Consider the following 18,493-nt stretch of genomic DNA (forward strand, 5'->3'; position numbering starts at 1 on the left):
GACACGAAAGTAAAAAAAAGTTTTTTTGCAAGTTTTGAAGAGGCATTTCTCGAAAATATCCGCTCTGAAATTATCACATAAGTTTACAAATCTTATGTTACAGGACCACTTTAAACCAAATTTTCAAAATTCCATAATCCTGAATTTAAGTCCAAAATTTTAATGAAAAAAATTAACAAGAGAGACCTTTAATCTTCAAATAATGTGGTTTTAGTTCGATCAGGCTTGGCAAGAGGAATCCAAACTCCAAACACAGCTTAATTTTGAACTTGCACCATAGGGAGATGAGATACTTGAAGTCTCAAAGTTTTCCAAAAGGGTTGTATCACCCGTTAAAATGAATATGATGTTGATAGCAAATTTTATTACGTAAATCTCCCATTAAAGCCTGCTTTCTGACGTAGAACTCGTTGAGTTTGCTTGAGCCCATGCTAATTTTGTCCTCCAACTATGATATTTTGTCCACTAAATTTCAATAAAATTCCCTAAAACTAAAACGTGGCATCCAAAGATATATGAATCAACTTCAAGGGGCCCTCAGGTTGTGCATTTTAAATATTTAAGACCTCATGCAGATATTATAAAACAAGGAAATTTATAGGGTTGAAAACAAAAACGAATATGTACCCCCACTATGGAAAAAGTTCGTGAAGTGCGGCATCAAAGCGACTTGAGCGGCACAGACTGCTTTTGGCTGGTGGCAACCACTTTTTTGCTACTCTTGCACTCTGAGCTGGTCGTGGTGGTGGTGGTGGTGCTGCTGCTGCTGACGACGGTGGTGGATCTGCTTGAGGTGTTGCTCGATTCGAAGATGTTGCGCATGTTTCTGATGGTGTGCGAGTCGATGTCGATCTCGATCTGTCCCCAGCGCATGCACTTGCGGTTGTCGGTGGCGGTGGAATGCGGCTCCGGCGAGAGGCGCGTCGGCGACGACGGCGCCGACTGGCTGGACGACGAACTCAGCGAGCGCAGCGGGCTGTCCGGCTTGGCCCTGGGCACGTCGCGGCTCACCTCGGACAGCCGGAACTTGGGCAGGCTGGTGTTGTTGTTGGCCAGATCGTGCGCGATCAGTCGGCACAGTCGGTCCGACAGCCGTTTGATCTCGTCGGCCAGGTTGAGGCTCGGCAGGTGCTGGCCGGACACGCGCCGTGAAGACAGGCAGCAGCTGTCCGACGCCCGCCGCTCCGTGGCGAGTCTTTCCATCAGGCGGCTGTGCACGGCGGTCGGCGCGTCCTGAAAGATGCGGCCCAAATGCACGCCAGAGATCAGTTTTTTGGCTCTTTTTTTACTATACTGCTTTAGAATCTTTGACAGGTAAATTCGAGGGAGTTTTTGAAATAAATTTATCTATTTGAAAAGTGAGAATTAACGTCTTTAAAGAAAAAGAATGTCATAGAGACTGTAAACAGAATTAAGCACTCTTAAAAAAGTTGCCGAACGCCTTTTTTAGCCAATTAGAACCCCACGGCGGAAGATCTCTTAAACCATATTCCGCAACCATTAATTTTTTAGTGTCTACTTGCAGCAAAAGAGATGGTCTTAATGATTTATAATTGCACAAACGCATTAAAAGTTGATTTTAACAGCGAGTGCAAACACTTAAAACGATTTAAATCAATTTTTAATATGTTTCCGCGATTATATATCGATAGACCAACTATTTTAGCTGCAAGAAGACACCAAATAATTGGTTGGAGAATAAAGAGCGATAACCGAGAGGCATGGGGTTTGAAATGCGTTCGGTGACTTTTCTGATAACTCTTATCTCTGATTTAATTCGCTCTCTAGCCAATAAGCAAATATTAATAAAAAAACTCGTGAGCAATTTATTAAAGGAAAAAAACGTCAGGATTTAGCGCTTTAATTTTTGCAGAAATTAATTTCAGGATATGCGCAGCTATGATTGAGATAAAAATAATTGCCAAAGTATATAGTAGCCTGGTTTTAATTATATTCAACATATATAGTAAATATTAAAATTTCATGATTCGTGCTCATTTGATGGTCTCCCAATTAGGGAAAGCTCAGAAAAAATAGTTGACTGTCTAAAATTAACAGCCCTTACAGCAATTTTTAAACAACTTTTGCCAGGGCGTTTTTTTGGAGATTGAAATTATTTTAAATCGTAATTTAATTTAACACAGCCGAAGAGAGTCTTACAAATTACATTGGGATCTGCTAAATTTCAGTAAAAAGAGTAAAAATTAAATTAAAATAGTCCAAAAATCCTGTAAGTTCCTGTTTTGTTTTTATAACATTGTATTCAATTATAATTTTTATTTTTAAATTTAGTTAACCAAAAATTCAATTAAAAAATTGAAATAAGCCCTTTTTCAGATTTCTCCTGTCAAAGGGTTCCAGAGCAGTTTAAAATGCGTAGCAACCAGGTTTTTTTCTTGAGCAAAAATCCGATCTGGGGTGTTTGTTGTACCTGGAAGCTGTAGTGGGTGAACTCCTCGCCGAACTCGAGCACCGAGTCCGGCGAGCTGGGCAGCGAGCTGTGCGGCGAGGGCGAGCACACGCGCATCGAGTGGGCCGACTGTCCGGCCGGTGCGACGCAGTTGGACAGCGAGATGCTGTGGCACGCCTGGTCGAACACGTACGGGCTGTTGGGGTGCTCGCCCCACCGCTCCACGAAGCCGCGCAAGTTCTCCTTGGACACGTCGAGCGGCGGCGGCGACGGCGGCTCCTCGACCACCACGGTCGGCGCCGCGGCCGCCACTACGGCGGTCGGCGCGGCGCCCTGCGGCGCCGCCCGCTTCCGCAGCCACGGGTGCGTCAGACACTCGGACGCCGTCAGACGGGCGCTGCTCTCCGGACAGACAAACAAGCCCGGGTTAGAGAGACACTAGCAAGGCGCAAAAATCCAGATTTGTTTTTTTTTTTGGCATTTTAGCATGCACCAAATGGACGATGTTTTATTTTGCGGCTGGCTCCGAATTAGGCCGTCAAATCAAATTTTATTATTTTATAAATACGAGAAAATCTGTTTGGAACTCGCTGTTGGTTGGAAAATAGAGAATTCCTGGAAATATTTGGAAAATTTGTGTAAAAATTTGTATTGGTACACCAGCAGCGAGTTACCTACAGATTTTCAAATTTTTAGGGTAAAATTTGGGCTGACTGCCTAATTAGGACCAACTCTATATGTATGTTTCTTGTTCAACTGGCATGAGTGAATTTTAATTGAATAATATTGTGCTTCGTTTCCGTGTGACACCTCGGCAGAAAGTTCGTTTTCAACTATCTTTAAACCAAATAGAGAAATGGATTTAAAAATATTGTCCACTCGTTGTTGGAAACGCGTCATATTTTTTTTATTTATCATGACCTAATTTCGGATACTCCTGCAAGCCCTATAATCATGATGGCACAAAAATTAAATTAGAACATTCTTTAATCTTGAACAGCTCCGGTTTAATTTCGTTGACTTTAGAGATTTTTGTACCGTCTCATAATTAGAAGCCGAATAAACTCGATCGTTTATGATTAAATTCGACGTTTTACCAACCAGGACAAGTGCACTTAACTTCTCTGCACAATGAAAGAAAATTCAGAATTGAACAATGAAGAATACAGTTCATCAGTTTGAATCACGACATATTTTGTTACATCCGAAACGTAATTGACTTTGCTGCCAAGGTGTTGTTTAATTTGTGTTAATGAATAAATAATTATGGATGAGGCAATATTTTATGTAGACGTCAATCTCTACATCAAGCATTTGCCATTCTTTTTCTAACGATTTTATCTGGTTAGTCACTAGACTATTCTAATCAAAAACAAGCTATATGATATAAAATTAAATAAAATGTGGAGTGGTCATTTTAGATTATTAAAAAATCGTAGACAAAGAGTGAAAAGATAATTAAATCATTTATGTGTCAACTCGAGAGTTTTACTACATTGGATTTTTCTGCCAATCTCAATAGAAAAACAATGAAAAAGAGTCCAAAAATTTATTTAAAAATTTGTCCATTAAGTTTTTAAAATTTTTTTATTGTTAATCAACAAATGAATAATGTGACAAAAAATTCTAAGCATAACATGACCACGAAAATTTAAATATTGGAAGCAAAAATAAAATGATTTGAAAGCGTTTGATCGAAAAGCTACAAAAACAAAATCGACACAAACATTTTTTTCTCCGGAGAGAGGGTTAAAAACGGCAAACCGAGTCATGCGTGGGCTTTTTGTCCATCTGCAATCTCTATATAGTGCAAAAGATCCGCCTCCACGATTGCTGAGAGTGCGGATCGCGTCTAATGTCGCTCGTGAAAAAGCGGCCGACCAGCTCAGATTGCATCTAAAAGTAGTGCCTCATCCATGCGTTCGCCAGCAGTTGACTAAGAGAATATTTCTACGTTCTGTTCAGTGTGTTCTTCCCTCCAAAATAAATTAAAAACAAAAAAGAAGATGGATGCGTACCTTTGGTCCTTGAGCAGGAGACGCTCGATGAAGTCTTTGGCCTCGGCGGTGATCTCGTTGAACGCCTCGTCGTCGAAGTCGTAGTTGGCGATGGTCACGTTGGCCATGGTTTCGATATCAGTCTCGCCCATGAATGGCGACAGTCCAGACAGTCTGCGCACCAGAGATTGATGGGCTTCGTTAGTGAGCATGTTATAATTAAAAGCACGCCGCGTTTTTTTTGCCGATCTGTGATCTACGAGCCATTAGCTGAGTCACGCGCACACAGCCGATTTAATTTTAATTTTCACCGCGTGTACATATTTCACAGTTGAAGACAAGAATTTAGGGAATGACTTTGAGAATTTCAAATAAAAAATTGGGTCACAAACACGTGTCTACAAAATGTTAATTTTTATGGAACAATTTCAGACAATTTTGGTTAAACTAACGGCAAATTTGATGTCTTAGGACAAGGTCAAAGGTCACTACTGTTAATTTTGGTTTATAATTTAAATTTTGGAAATGAGCTCAGGGTTTTGGAACTTTGAAAATGTGCTTAAAAGTTGTCTGATGACATGTGTGTGAACTTTTGTAAAATTTTCAAAGTTATATTTTTATTTTCAAAAACGTATGCATGAAATTTAAAAAACTACGAATGTTTTCGATTTTTGCAGATATTATTAACTCCAAATCTGCAGTTTTAACCATCGGAATTGACCAGTTGCATAAACCCTTAGTTATTGAAGCCGCCAACAGATGGCGCAACCACAGACTTTCTTAAAAATTTTGTTTTAAGTGGTTTTAAGGCATTTTTGCTGCGATTTCAGACTCAATGTAGCTATTTTGCTTTTTTTAATTAATTTGCTTTTTTTGACGTGCTGAAAACCAAAATTGGTTTAGCCATTCGCCGTAGAAACGTTGGAAAAGATTTTTTTATTTCAAAAAATAGTTTTTCACGATTCTACGGCGATTGGCTGAACCGATTTTGGTTTTCAGCACGTCAAAAATTAGCAAATTAATTGAAGAATGCACAGTAGCTAGATTGAGTCTGAAATCGCAGCGGAAGTGCCTTAAAATCGAAAGTCTACGGTGGCGCCATCTGTTGGCGGCTTCGAACACTTAGGGTTTATGCAACTGGTGAATTGCGAATGATTTTGGAAAAATAAGATAAAAAATTTGCCACAATTTGAACGCAAAATCTATACCAGAAATGCAAAACTTCCATGACAGTAAAAAAGTCGAGCAAAGTCTCTCCGCTCTCAAAAGATAATCGCAGTTTTCTCAAACCCCTGTGCCAATTCGCGAAAAGCGTCACGAATTACAACCGCTGGCAACTTCTGTTTACAAATCGATCGGTTTGCAAACGCACCACTGTCGGGCTTATTTAAAGCGTTTATTAGCTCCCTCGCGCCAAATTGCAAAATTCGCTGGCAGCTGCTTTAATTAATTATAGCAGCCACAGCAGGCGGCGGCGATAAATCGGCCCTTCTGGACACCGGATTGTCTCCGCGCCGACCAGAACGAGAACTATATGAAATGAAGCCTAAACTCACAGCACGTAGCAGATGACCCCGACGGACCACATGTCCGTCCCGAAACCGATCTGGTCGAAGTTGACCACCTCAGGCGCCACGAACTCCGGAGTGCCGAAAAGCACCTGCAGCTTCTTCCCAGGGTCGAACTTGCGCGCCAAACCGAAGTCGATGATCTTGATTCGGTTGCCCGCCCGCGTCAGACATAAGATGTTCTCGGGCTGCAAAGATACCGAGTCACGATTTAAAGATTGAACTGAATGCGAAAATACACACACAGAGAAGTGTGGTGTCTAGAGTGAACTGACCTTCATGTCGAGGTGCAGAATGTTTTGTTTGTGGATGAATTCGACGCCCTCGCATATCTGTCTCATGAACACGGCGCACGATTTCTCCGTCAACACGAAGTCGTCGTCAATGACTCGCTCAAACAGCTCGCCACCAGTTATCCTGAAATTTGCAAAAGAGAATTTTCAGCAAAATGTGTTATTTATAATTTCACACTAAATTAAAATAAGCCTCGTGAGAATTAAAATTGTCATTTGCTCATTTGTAGATGTTTAATCCCAGGATAATTTTGACCTTTTTCTAATTCTTTGTGTTCAAACATGAATTAAAATTCACTAGGATAAAAGTTTAACTCATTTTAGCAAATTTGAGAAGGCAATTGCTATCTCTGTGTCCTGTTTATTTTAAATTATAATGTAATTTTTATTCTTTCAGCTTTCCAAAAGATTAATTTTGTTCTTATTTTACGTTCTTTTGGGCTTCTGAATTATTCAAAGAAATCAACTATTAGCTATACTCTTAAAGTTTTCATTTTAAAATGCTTTTGGCTCTTGGAAACATAATGAAACATTCTAATTAATGTAATTACTACAGTATAAAGTTTTAAAACAAATTAACAAGCCTGCTAGAGGCTCAACAGTTTCCTTTTTTAAAGATGTGGAAACCATGATTTGGCTCCGCGTTGTGGCACTGTTTATAAAATTAGAAATAATTTCTTGCAAAATTTGCAATTGATAATTAATTCTATTGCTCATCTGGAAATTAACTGCTAATGGAAACTTACACGAAAAACGCGTTGTAATGGTCACTGAGAACAACAGAAACAGCTGGTCTAAAGTCAAACAAAACTCGAGATTTAATGTTCTCTTTCTGTCGCTCTCGCTTTATTTATTGCATTTTGCGTATTTTGAGAAGCGGTCGACGTGTTATTACCACTATACTTATCGCCACTAGAGAGAATGAGAGAGAATAAGCAAGCGTCTGGCGCACGCGACTCGATTGTCGGCCGAGTTGCAACATGTGTGCAACTTTCCGTTGCACTCTTCGTTCTGAAAAGACCGGAATATGAAGATGATAATATGGAGCACGCGCGGAATAATTAGCACGTCGGTCCATTAGTGGTGGGTGCCCGCACTTGCCGCAATCGTCGGCGGCTTCGTTGCGCAATAATCCGTGCGACTGCACATTTCGCCAAGTGTAATCTAGCGAGATGCTGTAATTTCTGGATTCCACGCAAAGGATTTAGGGATGGAAATAGTCAAAGGGATTTGGATGATTCTCTTGGAAGGCAATCCACTCTCATTTTCAAAGGAAATTTTGCGGCCAACTCTTTGAAATTAATCGTAAAATAATTTATTTATGTACCTTTTATTTTAAAGAGGAATGATACTGGAAAAGCCTGGAAAATGCTTGTTGCCAATGCATAAACTCGTCCCTTAGGATTCAGTTAAAGCCTAAATTGACCTAAGAAGCAATGTAATTTTTTGAGAAAATTGGCTGGAAAGTTACCGCGCTTTTCAATGGTAATGGCTGTCTCCTTACTTGAAATCCGATTTAATTTCAAAATCAAGAGTTTCCCCAATAAGTGGCACACACCGTTGGACAGATTTTGACGAGAGGAATCGGAATATGCCAAGAAAATATGTTCAATCACTGTACATTTTGGAGAAAATTGGCAAAATTCGAATTTTTACTGTAGGAAGGTCCTTTTTTACTATTGCAAATGGTTGAACAAATTGTTTATGGCATCCAACAATTCAAATAATTTTCAAATGTTGCCCTGTATAATTCCACTTTAATTTGAGCTTTATTGGCCAACAATTAAGAACATTTTGCGCTGTTGAAGAATTTCATTGAGTTTTATTGTTGGTAAAATTTAGCAACAGTTAATCTCTACAATGTGCAATGATGAAATAAGGACCTAGGAACGGTTAAATTTCTGATCTTGCCAAATTTCTCGAAAAATTAAATGGTTTTATCGGTGATTTTTCGCTTGATCTTGGTGCGATCTATCCAATGGTGTGCGGATTTCAGGGAAAAAACTTTAAATCGTGGTTTTACGGTAGGGAGACAATTTACGCTCGCCACTTAATTAGCCAATTTTCTAATATTGAAACGCCATGCAACCTGGGAAATTTTAAACATTTCCCTATTGTTTTTAGATAGTATTTCAAGTAAAAGGTAATAAGGATTTTCCCTAATTTTCTGTAAATGCTGAGAACTTAAAGAGTTAAATTGAATTTTGCCTGAAAAAAACACAATTATCTCTTGATTGAATCCATACTTCCAAAACTCTAAAACAGAATAAGCAAAATTCCCGTAAATCCTCTAATTTCAAAATTAATTAACAAGAAAGCAATGAAACCATCTTTGATAGCTTAATTTCAGTTGATGGGGTGTTATTAAATTATACTCTTGCAATTTTTAACAACGATGACCAGGGAAAAAACTGAAAAAACCTTTGATTCAACGAAGTTAGCAAGTGATCGGGAGCTCGGAAGGAATAAAATCTTTGTGTATTTGATTTTAACATTTGAAATGCTTAGAAGTTTAATTTTGAAGCCAATGAATTGTGACAGGAAAGTTGCAGTGCATTTGACTTTGATTAAAATGGTGTTGGAAATATACTTGCCTTTTGTTAATTTTTCTTTTAATTGCGTTAAAAGTTATTGACAAATCAGGGCTTATTTTTTAACTGGCCTAAACATCTGTGAATCAATTTCCACGTAAAAGGCGTTGGAAATTATAACATAAGATTTATGTAACGATTTCTTCAATGAACTTCACTATTTCCTCTTTCCTCGTTTACAGCCACGTTGTTCTTCCTTTGCGATTTTAAATATAGGTCCTAACCTCCTGCATGCCCGGCGTTTCTGTACTCGCGACGAGTATAATAAATTTCGTGGCGTGCTGCACGCTTAATTTTTCGCAGACGCGCGCACAACATGCTGTTTCCATCAAGCAAAGGAGAGAGAGAGAGAGAGAGAGAGAGAAAAGGCGGATGCGGCCGTGTGTTGTTCGAATACCTCTGGAGCAAGTCATAGAGCCGCGAAAAATAACCCTTTCGACCGGATTTTAAATAAACAACAAGGCCAATGCCAAGACGTGTGCTCGCACAACAGCCAGCAAGCATTAACCACAACCACCCACCCTCCCACCCGCGAAACTCGTCGTCACACGAGCTGTGAGAGTTTGAAATACGGACCAAACCTTGACAGCAGATGCTCCCTAATTGGTCCGCGAGCACCGAATTAGCGGCTAAAAGCATCCAATGCTGTTGTTGTTTCGACACTAAAGAGGAATTTCACTAATAGAGCTGCTTTTCCTTTCAAAATGCCAGAAAACGGGATAAACACATAAAATCTGTTCGAAATTGTACTTCATTAGTTTTATTGTTAGTGATATATTATATCTTTGTTTTTTCCCCAAGCTACCACATTGCAGTAAAGAACTGTTGAGAAAAAGGCGCAAACATTGGCAAATAGGAACCGGTTGATCATGATAAACGAACAGTTGAATCGACGGTGCTATGAATGTGAATCAACAAAAAATCAAACAAATTCGTTTTTCCTAATTTTCCTTAAAATTTAATTTAATTTATAGCAAACCTGAAAAATTATAAATAAATTTGAATATATTTACAACCCTAATAAAGTAAAATAAAAATATAGCACGGTAAATCACAAAAATTATGGTTATGAAATTACTAAAAATTAACTCAGCATTGAAATTTTCAATTGAGATACAATAAATATTTGTTTAAATTTGTAAAGAATATACAGAGTCCTCATAAATATGAGAATCTTAATATTCAAGGTGATAAATGGATTAAATCGGCATGAATTTGATTAGAAAATATTATTTTCTCTCCCGAGTTTGAAAAGACACTTTAAAAATCTAGACACGTCTTTCTTAACTGGCGTTTGGCTCAGCTGAGTTTTTTGCCCGCCACGACGCAAATATGGTGCGTCGGATTTTACAATGTGGGAATTAATAAGTTGCGCAAATGAGCGAGCGGGGGATAAACAGTCGGGCGTTATAGTGAGTGACTCGCATTCGTGAGTGTGTTGTGCCGAAGCGCATCGCCATCTGACTCTGACTTTGGCCACTGGCGGCCCCAAAATAAACACCCCTTGCTTGCTTGCTTTCTTGCTCTCGCAAACGCCACTGGCCTTCACTCTGCGTGCGATGCCCATGCCCAGCGTCCGCGTCGACACAAAATCACAATTATTACGAACGACACGTTAGCATGATATAGAACGTCTGTCACGAGGAAAAAACGTATATTTTAATTTTGTTACTAAGAACGGCGCATATCTAGATATTTCATTGAATTATATTTTTAAAAAATTGGCCTATATTTTTTGTCATTATCACCGTCGGAGTTGTAGACCCAAGAAATGTTCAGTAAAATATTTAGAGCTTGAACCAAACTTTATTTTAGGTAACTTTTTATACCTAACAATTGAGGTTAAATAAATATTTGGCTAGGTCAAAGGTCAAGGTCACAAGTTTTAAATAATAAATTTTGAAAAAGAAGCACATTTTTATATTTTTAGAGTAAATGTATAAAATGATGCAAATTTTAATATTCATCTAACCTGAAACCTGCGACGGTGATATTTTTTTAGAGATATTTCGGGTTAAAAGTCAAAACCCGGCTTTGGGTCCAAAATCAAAATAAACATTGAACGCGAGATCTCTGCTTTCGCTGGTCAGAAATTCAAAACCTGCATACCATTTAACACGTCTTGATGCCTTCTGACGAGCCATAAAAGTTTCAGGGTGGTAACTTCCACCCCTTTTCATCCCTCAGCATCCTCTCCTCGCCTTTTTAAAATTAATTCATATTTACAGCGCTAATTTCTCAGTAGCAGGCCCTGAATCATTGAAATCGTCTTCAAAATGGTTTTATACACCATCACTCATCAACCCCTAATTCACCCCTTGCATAAATATAGCAACATTTGCTTTATAGTGGTTCTTTAGTGCTACGCTGACTCAATACACGCACTTTTTAACCTTTTTATGTGATTTTATCAGACTTTTACAGTTAAATTTAGCTCTGGTTTAGCTATATTTGTTTGTAAATACTTTACCCCTACTCAAAAGAATAAAAAAATAGCATTTCATATGGAAAATCTTGATGTATTTTATGAAAAAGCAATTTAAATATTTTAAATTTTAATCAGTATTTTTCAAGTCTTGCAAAATTGACCTAATTTGTGAAGTAGACTATAATTCATCATTTTATTTTTAGTTAGAAAATTTACCGAGACAAATTAGTGGATGATGGAAGTATTTTGCTCTGGTGATTATTTTCGTCTCGAGTAAAAATGATCTTTGCGTCGCAGAAATCTATCAAATGTGACGAATGGCTCGGCGTCGGCGCCGCTGCTCCGGCGCCCTGTGTAAAGTGCACCGTCTTTCGGCTGGACAAGCGCGATGAATATAAGCGTCTCGCGAGACGGTGACAGCGATTGCGTCGCGCAAAGACCCACTTTTCTCGCCACGAGACAAAACGAGCAGCCAATTAATTTGCTAGTTGTAAACACTTAAAACTAGTTTCTGAGGCTTTTACCGCCGTCATTTTTCTTCTTTTACAAAGAATAAACAGTGCGCACGTGAAACCGAGAGGTTTGTACAGCGTCGCTTTCTCAGAAAATTCAAATCAAGATTTGAAATGTATTTTTCTGGGTGCCTATTAGTCGTGCAAGCATCAAATAAACACGATTTGAAGTGCATGTCTTATTTTAAATTGGAATGATACAATGCAACTATTGAAAATTATTTGAATTGCTGGATGCCATAAACAATTTGTTCAGCAATTTGCAATAAAAAAGGACCTTCCTACAGTAAAATTTCAAATTTTTCCGATTTTCTCCCAAATTTACAGTGCGTGAACATATTTTCTTGGCATATTCCGATTCCTCTCGTCGAGATCTGTTCAACGGTGTATGCCACTTATTGGGGAAACTCTTGGTTTTGAAATTAAATCGGATTTCAAGTAAGGAGACAGCAATTACCATTAGAAAAGCACGGTAACTTTCCAGCCAATTTTCTCAAAAATTACAGTGCTCCTTAGGTCAATTTAGGCTTTAACTGAATCCTAAGGGATGAGTTTATGCATTGGTAACAAGAATTTTTCAGGCTTTTGCAGTATCATTCCTCTTTAAAATGATTTAAACTTGTTTTAAAACACTGAATGAGTATTTAGATATTTTGCTATATAATTTTTAAGCATCGCGAACACTTTTTTTAAAAAAGAAATGCTCTAAATTTTCGTAAGCCCTTGCAATCAACAGGTTTCAACGCACAATTTATTTTCTTAACAAAGATCTTAGGAAAATCCACTTTGCACTCTTTGCCAATTTTTTTTCTGAAAGGGAATGCTTGCATTCATTGCACCATTTGCAAGTGAGCAACTTTTTGTGCCCCTTCAAATGCAGCACGGAGTGGAATGCAGGCAAAAATGCGACTTCAAACGTCGATGCAGAGTGTCTGTTCGAAAATAAAATATCGTAAAAAGCGCCGGAATTCCGGGCCGAGCCAAAACACTGGCACGCTTCCAGCCGAGAATCGCCATGTGCATTCCGTCGCTGATTATTCCCGGCGTGTGTGTGTGAGTGCGAATCTTTCTTTACTCCAGCAGACGAAATGAATGGAGTGGCGAATTTTATTGAGCCTGCCGCTGCCACAGCTGGACGGCTACTGGAGATTTGAGGCGGACAAAAATAAACGGCCGGAGTGTAGTCCATAACAAAGCCGCCGACGTCACCCTCTCATGCACTAAATCTCAGAAGCCGGCGTTATTGCCCACCGAATCCGAACGGCCGGTGCAACGTCCTCTTTACCGAACCTTGGATTGGCGTCAAGAATTCGTCTGCCGAATGATGTTCCACGCTCGTCCAAGCACGCTTCGATTTTTGGACCACTTCTGCGTGACAGCAGAGCATTTTTAGTGTCTCAAAAAAAGAGGTAAAATTTCGTCAGCAAGAAAAAGAATTCAACTTATTTCTTTGAAGGGCTCAAGACCGTTAGACTACACGTAGAAAGATTTGGTGACGAGTTATAAGAATATTAAATTTCGATAAATTTTTGAGCAGTGTTTTAATTGAAAGCTGACGAGGCTTCGTCTTTACTCCTTTTCAGACTCCTTTCTAAATTAAAAATTTTATATTTCTCCCTCCTCTTCCTTTCTTACCAATTTCAAATGAAATATTTTGAGCAAAAGCATTAAATATAATTCATTTTGATTGAATCGTGTTACCTAATTTAAATTTCGGATCTTTGATTTAACTGAATACATTGATTTAATTTTTTCCTTATTGCCTTTAAACTGTTCTCAGATTGTAAAAGAATTAAAAAAATGTCAAAAGAAAAAGCTGAAAACAAAAATAGCAATCGGTGAAACAGAAAATTTGTACTCACAGTTCTAGAACGAGGCACATGGTTTTGCCGTTGTCGAAGGCGTCGTAGAGTTGGATCAGTCTAGGATGCTGGAGGCACTTCATGATTTCCACTTCACGCTCGACGTTGCGGCGGTCCTCCTTGCGCGGCGTCAGCACGAATTTGGCGGCCAGTTCCAGTCCGGTTGCCTTTTCCTTGCATTTGTAAACCGTGCCAAACTTCCCTCTGCAAACACGGAAACTCAGTTTCAATTAAGCTATACAACATTATCTACGAAGTTTGCAGGAAATAAAGTTATCGTTTAGGAATTTTCAAGGTTGTTTGTATTTCTCAGTCCAAGAGCGAATGGGAATTAATTTTTTTCCATATTATTTTTATATAATTTAAAAAAATTAGGCGGTAAACTATCAGAAATTTAAAAATTCAGCTCTAGAAAAATCATTGTTTTCTGCATTAATTTTTATTTTTTGACCCAATTAACCAAGTGAAAGTGAGTAATAAAGCTGGAACGCTGTGAAGTGTCGTCATAAAAAAATGACACATCGATCGAACAACAACAGTGTCCTTCGAGTTAACGCGCTCATTTTTCTCAATCTGTGAAGGGCAAACGATGCCAAGGCAAATCGCTTTTTGATCAAAGCAAAAGGCCGGAAGCCAGCGGCTCAAGGTCTCGAGTGTTGAGATTTCGGAAACAAAGAGAGAAAGAAAGGCGCGCGCCTGCACGGTTCGTCGGCAGGCAACCCGCGACGTCAGTGTGCACGACGTAATGCGTGAACACCTTTTGGCAGGCGAAAACACGAAAATGGACATATTTTCAAATTGATTTACATGAATTTAAAACTAACGTATATGATGTGGTAAATAATAAAATAGACTGATTAGTCGATTTTTGACCCATTTGCTGTGGCCTCTAATTTTATTTAAACTAATAATTTCGTTTATTAAACACCTATTTGTGTACAACAGATTATATTATATAACAGATAATTGTCAGGTCAGTCATTTGGCAGGTAATTTTGCTGCCTGGGTCAGACTCATCTGGTTCTTGTCACAGCTTAAAAAGTGATAGAAATCCATGCTCTTATCACAAAGTTTACAAACACAGCCTGGAAGAGCTTCACTATGAAATTCTTTAATTTTACACAGCAGATAGTGAAAGCCGTGACAAGCATGCCGTGTTAGCGTGTGCCTGCTTGTGTAGCACACGGCCTTCCAACTCTGGTCAACCATCGCGGGCGTGTCGAAAAACCCCGGCTCAATCCGGAAAATCTTAAACCACTGGTTTTGAATAAATTTATTATAATTTGTGGTGTGAGGAAGAGCAAATCTATCAGCTAAGTCATCTACAAAGAAACTAGTGTCAGCCAGCTTGTAAGACAATCTCGATTTCATATACTTTGATAAGCCAAGTGCTCTCTTTAGAAATCTCGACTTTACTGATTCTAGCTTGGCAAAATCACTCAGTGTCAGGTGCGGCCAGATCACCTGCACACCATAGCTCGCGATAGGCGCGATTGCGAGATCAAAAAGCTTTAGGGCTGTGTTTTATTAAACTATAAATAATATATTTAAACGTTTCAAACCGGTCGACCACAAATGCCACCTTTTGCTAACAAACAATTCCACAATTTCAAATGTAATGCCTTGAAAAAGCAATTATTATTACTGTATTGTTTGATGTGCCAAGTACAATTCGATGAATCACACTGGATTAATTCCCATTGTCGTATAATAATATTATTTACTTCATTAATGAGATCAGGAGAATCCACACCTTACTCCCAAAAGACACGCACCTTGGCGCTTTCCAGTTCTGCTGCCATTTTTGTCAGGTATTCCAATTTGTAAATCGGAAGAGTAATACATGTAAAAGAGTATAGTTGATCGATTTTCCACAGTAGTTCAACCATAAATCAGCGTATTTTTTATTAATTGCGCGGAATGATTCTGAATTATAAACAAACACAAAATATTATGATTACTTGTGAAAATATGGTATAGCAAAGATTTTATTGATTTTACTGTACTGGATGTCTAAAAATATAGAGTATAATCTTGAATTTAAATAGAAATAAGATCGTAAATTAAATAATTGTTCATTTTGTTTTATTAACATTTCGCCTTACATACGGATTTTCACCCTGAATATATTCAAAATTGTTTTTCCGAAATTACTTTGAAAACAGCCGAGATATAAATGTGTTTGAAGATTGAAAAATATGCTTTTGACCATTCTCCCATTGAAAGCGAAAAATTTAATGAGAGCTTCTCACGCGAACAGTACGAAAGAGACTTCAAAATCCGTGGCTTCTGTGTTTTAGTCGTGTTTCTCGGAGGGAAAACGATTGATTAATTTCGATCCAAAATTTAAGACTAATTTATTTTCGACCGCGTTTTAAATAATGCCATGTAATATAACACCCAAATCATACAAATTTTGATTTTTTTTTTCAAAATTCAAGACGCAAAATATTACTGGAAGGTCGAGTTTTTTCATTCATAATTGCTAATATTGTCGCAGACACACTGAATGAGCACGAATAATGCCATTTTAAGCATCATGTTGAACCACGCATTTATAAATCGCCAAAAACTGTTTTATTTTTATAGCATCTAAAATGCGCCTTGGAAAACGCTCCACTGCAGTACTCTATTATTTACTCTATATTACTCTATATTTGAAAAATGCCGATTGCTCGAGAGAAACTTCTGCATTTTTATCCACACATGCACGAATTTGCCGGATTGTATCCTACATTCAAGAGATATTTAAGGAGTTCCGACTGGCTGGAATACAAGGAATTCCCCAAAAAATTTACCAGTCGAGCATTTGTACAGCCAAGCTGCCAGATAAACTCCAGACAGAGCAAAAGAAGGGCATAGCTCGCTACTCTCCTGACAAAAATTTCAATAGCAGGTAATTTTTGTAATCTGAATTCAGCGTACAATATTATACTTGTAGTTAAGCAATTTTAAAATCCATTATTCTTTTAACACCTTTCAATTTTCAGTCAACGAAAAATTTCACGATGCGACGGTGTGATACATGTGGTTCTTCTTTTACGAGCCCAACAAGTATTTCGTGCTCCAACACAAAATGTCCTAAGTAAATAAATCATGTTTAAAATTTCGAAACAAATGCGGTCATAATCATTTGCGGTTCATAGTTATGTTTTAGAGTCGCCAGCGAATCCCGTTGAGGAGATAAAAAAGCCAGTGTCTGAATCTCAAGAATCAGGTGGCGGAATTCGGTCCGAGCATCAACGAAATTTGAAGTTTAAAGAAGAAGGTGCAGCAAGGCATGCGGTCGAAGGACATTTTCCGAGTTCCTCAGGTACATTATTTCCTTTCAAAAGGTTTGGAACGGTTTGAAAAATTCGAAAACTATTTTTCAGCTGACCCGAAGAACATTGCTGCCAAAGACGCTGTTGAGTCTGCATCTGGCTTTTGTGTGCTTTTGTGAGAGACTATACCCTGACATTGAGGCACACAGAGATACCGAGCTGCACAAAAACAAGACCGAAATCATTCTGTCAGATTCGTGGAAGAATACACTCGTACCTATAAATTCACATAGAAGTGAATTTAGGGAATGTCATAATTGCAAATTTTTTATTTACACTCAACGGTTGCAATCACACAATTTTTGTTTTCCAGAATTAGCATGCAAACGGTTTGGACGTGGTAATTCTTATTGTTTGATGTGCCAGGATCTGTTTACAAGTCCTGAAGCACTAAAAGCACATTGGATTAGTTGCCACAATCTTAATAACATATACGGCATAGTCAATATTAAAGAGATTCACACTCTCCTACCTAGAAGCATCGACTTAACTAAGGCATTGCAGTTTTGCTGCACATTTTGTAACATTTTCACGTTGAAAAACCGGCAACAATGTTTGTGTGTAAGGAGAGAAAGACGTGCTACATTTTATTATCTTTAATTGATGGCTTTAAATTATTTACAAACTATATTTATTCCGGCCACTGAAAGGTTTTTCTTTCAGCTCAAGCTTTGTTAAAATATTTTTTGTAATCAAATCTTTTAACCGGCATGAATCTTAATTTTTCTGATATTTTAGTTTTTAATATATACATAGTATAGCTGCTAAAAACTTCACGTACAGAAGTTACTCGCTAATAGCTGTAAAATTTTAGATGTGACTATAATCGAAGAAATAAAATAACTGATAGAGAAAATTGTTGTTTTAATTTATCAATTGAATCCTCTTTAATCATGTATTATTTGACATTTTGTTTTAAAAATTTTTAGATATTTAAAATTTTCACGCAATTATTTATTAATAAGTGCCGTGGATTTTGTTATTTCATTATTGAGAAATAAACATAATTCGGTCACCAAACCTACTGTACAAAGCGCCATTTAAATTTTTTGAAGCTTCTTCTACGATAACCATTTATTATAAAGCAAATAAAAGGGCGTCGTCAGTGTTCAGAAGGATGTGAAAATCCTGTTGCCCAGAATGTTTTTCATTGTTGTTTTTTAGATTTTTCGCAGCAAGGAAAATTTTAATAGTTAATAAACTCAATATTTTGTACAGCGATTGACAGTTTCCAGGCATTCCAAGAACATTCTAGATTTTTATATTTTCATGAATACTGCAATATGTTATGCTGACAATGAGCAAATCCAAGAAGCATTTTTCTCACTTTTGCTGCATACGTCAAAGTGATAAATTCCAGCGCCGGTGTGGTCACATTTTCACTCACTGGAGTTTATCTTTTGTATATATCGACGGCGGAGAAGGTTTTTACAAAATTCGGTGCAAATTTTGCCCTGATGAAACAAATAACTTGCGATAAGTGTTCATCATTCTATAAATGGCAAAATA

The 18,493-nt window shown here is 37.9% G+C and overlaps 1 protein-coding gene across 1 annotated transcript in view; it reads right to left on the minus strand.

Moving 5' to 3' along the window:
- LOC135941826 (MAP kinase-interacting serine/threonine-protein kinase 1-like) overlaps positions 1–18,493 on the minus strand; it is a 29,615-nt gene that overhangs the window by 907 nt on the left and 10,215 nt on the right. The window contains exons 4-9 of the mRNA XM_065487565.1: positions 13,662–13,865; positions 6,251–6,392; positions 5,964–6,163; positions 4,429–4,581; positions 2,432–2,807; positions 628–1,233 (exon numbers count right to left, since the gene is read on the minus strand). Coding sequence (XP_065343637.1) covers positions 661–1,233; positions 2,432–2,807; positions 4,429–4,581; positions 5,964–6,163; positions 6,251–6,392; positions 13,662–13,865 — 1,648 coding nt within the window. The 3' untranslated portion in view covers positions 628–660. The remainder of the gene's footprint in view (positions 1–627; positions 1,234–2,431; positions 2,808–4,428; positions 4,582–5,963; positions 6,164–6,250; positions 6,393–13,661; positions 13,866–18,493) is intronic.

Source organism: Cloeon dipterum, chromosome 4 (genome assembly GCF_949628265.1).
Source record: "Cloeon dipterum chromosome 4, ieCloDipt1.1, whole genome shotgun sequence".
NCBI lineage: Eukaryota > Metazoa > Arthropoda > Insecta > Ephemeroptera > Baetidae > Cloeon > Cloeon dipterum.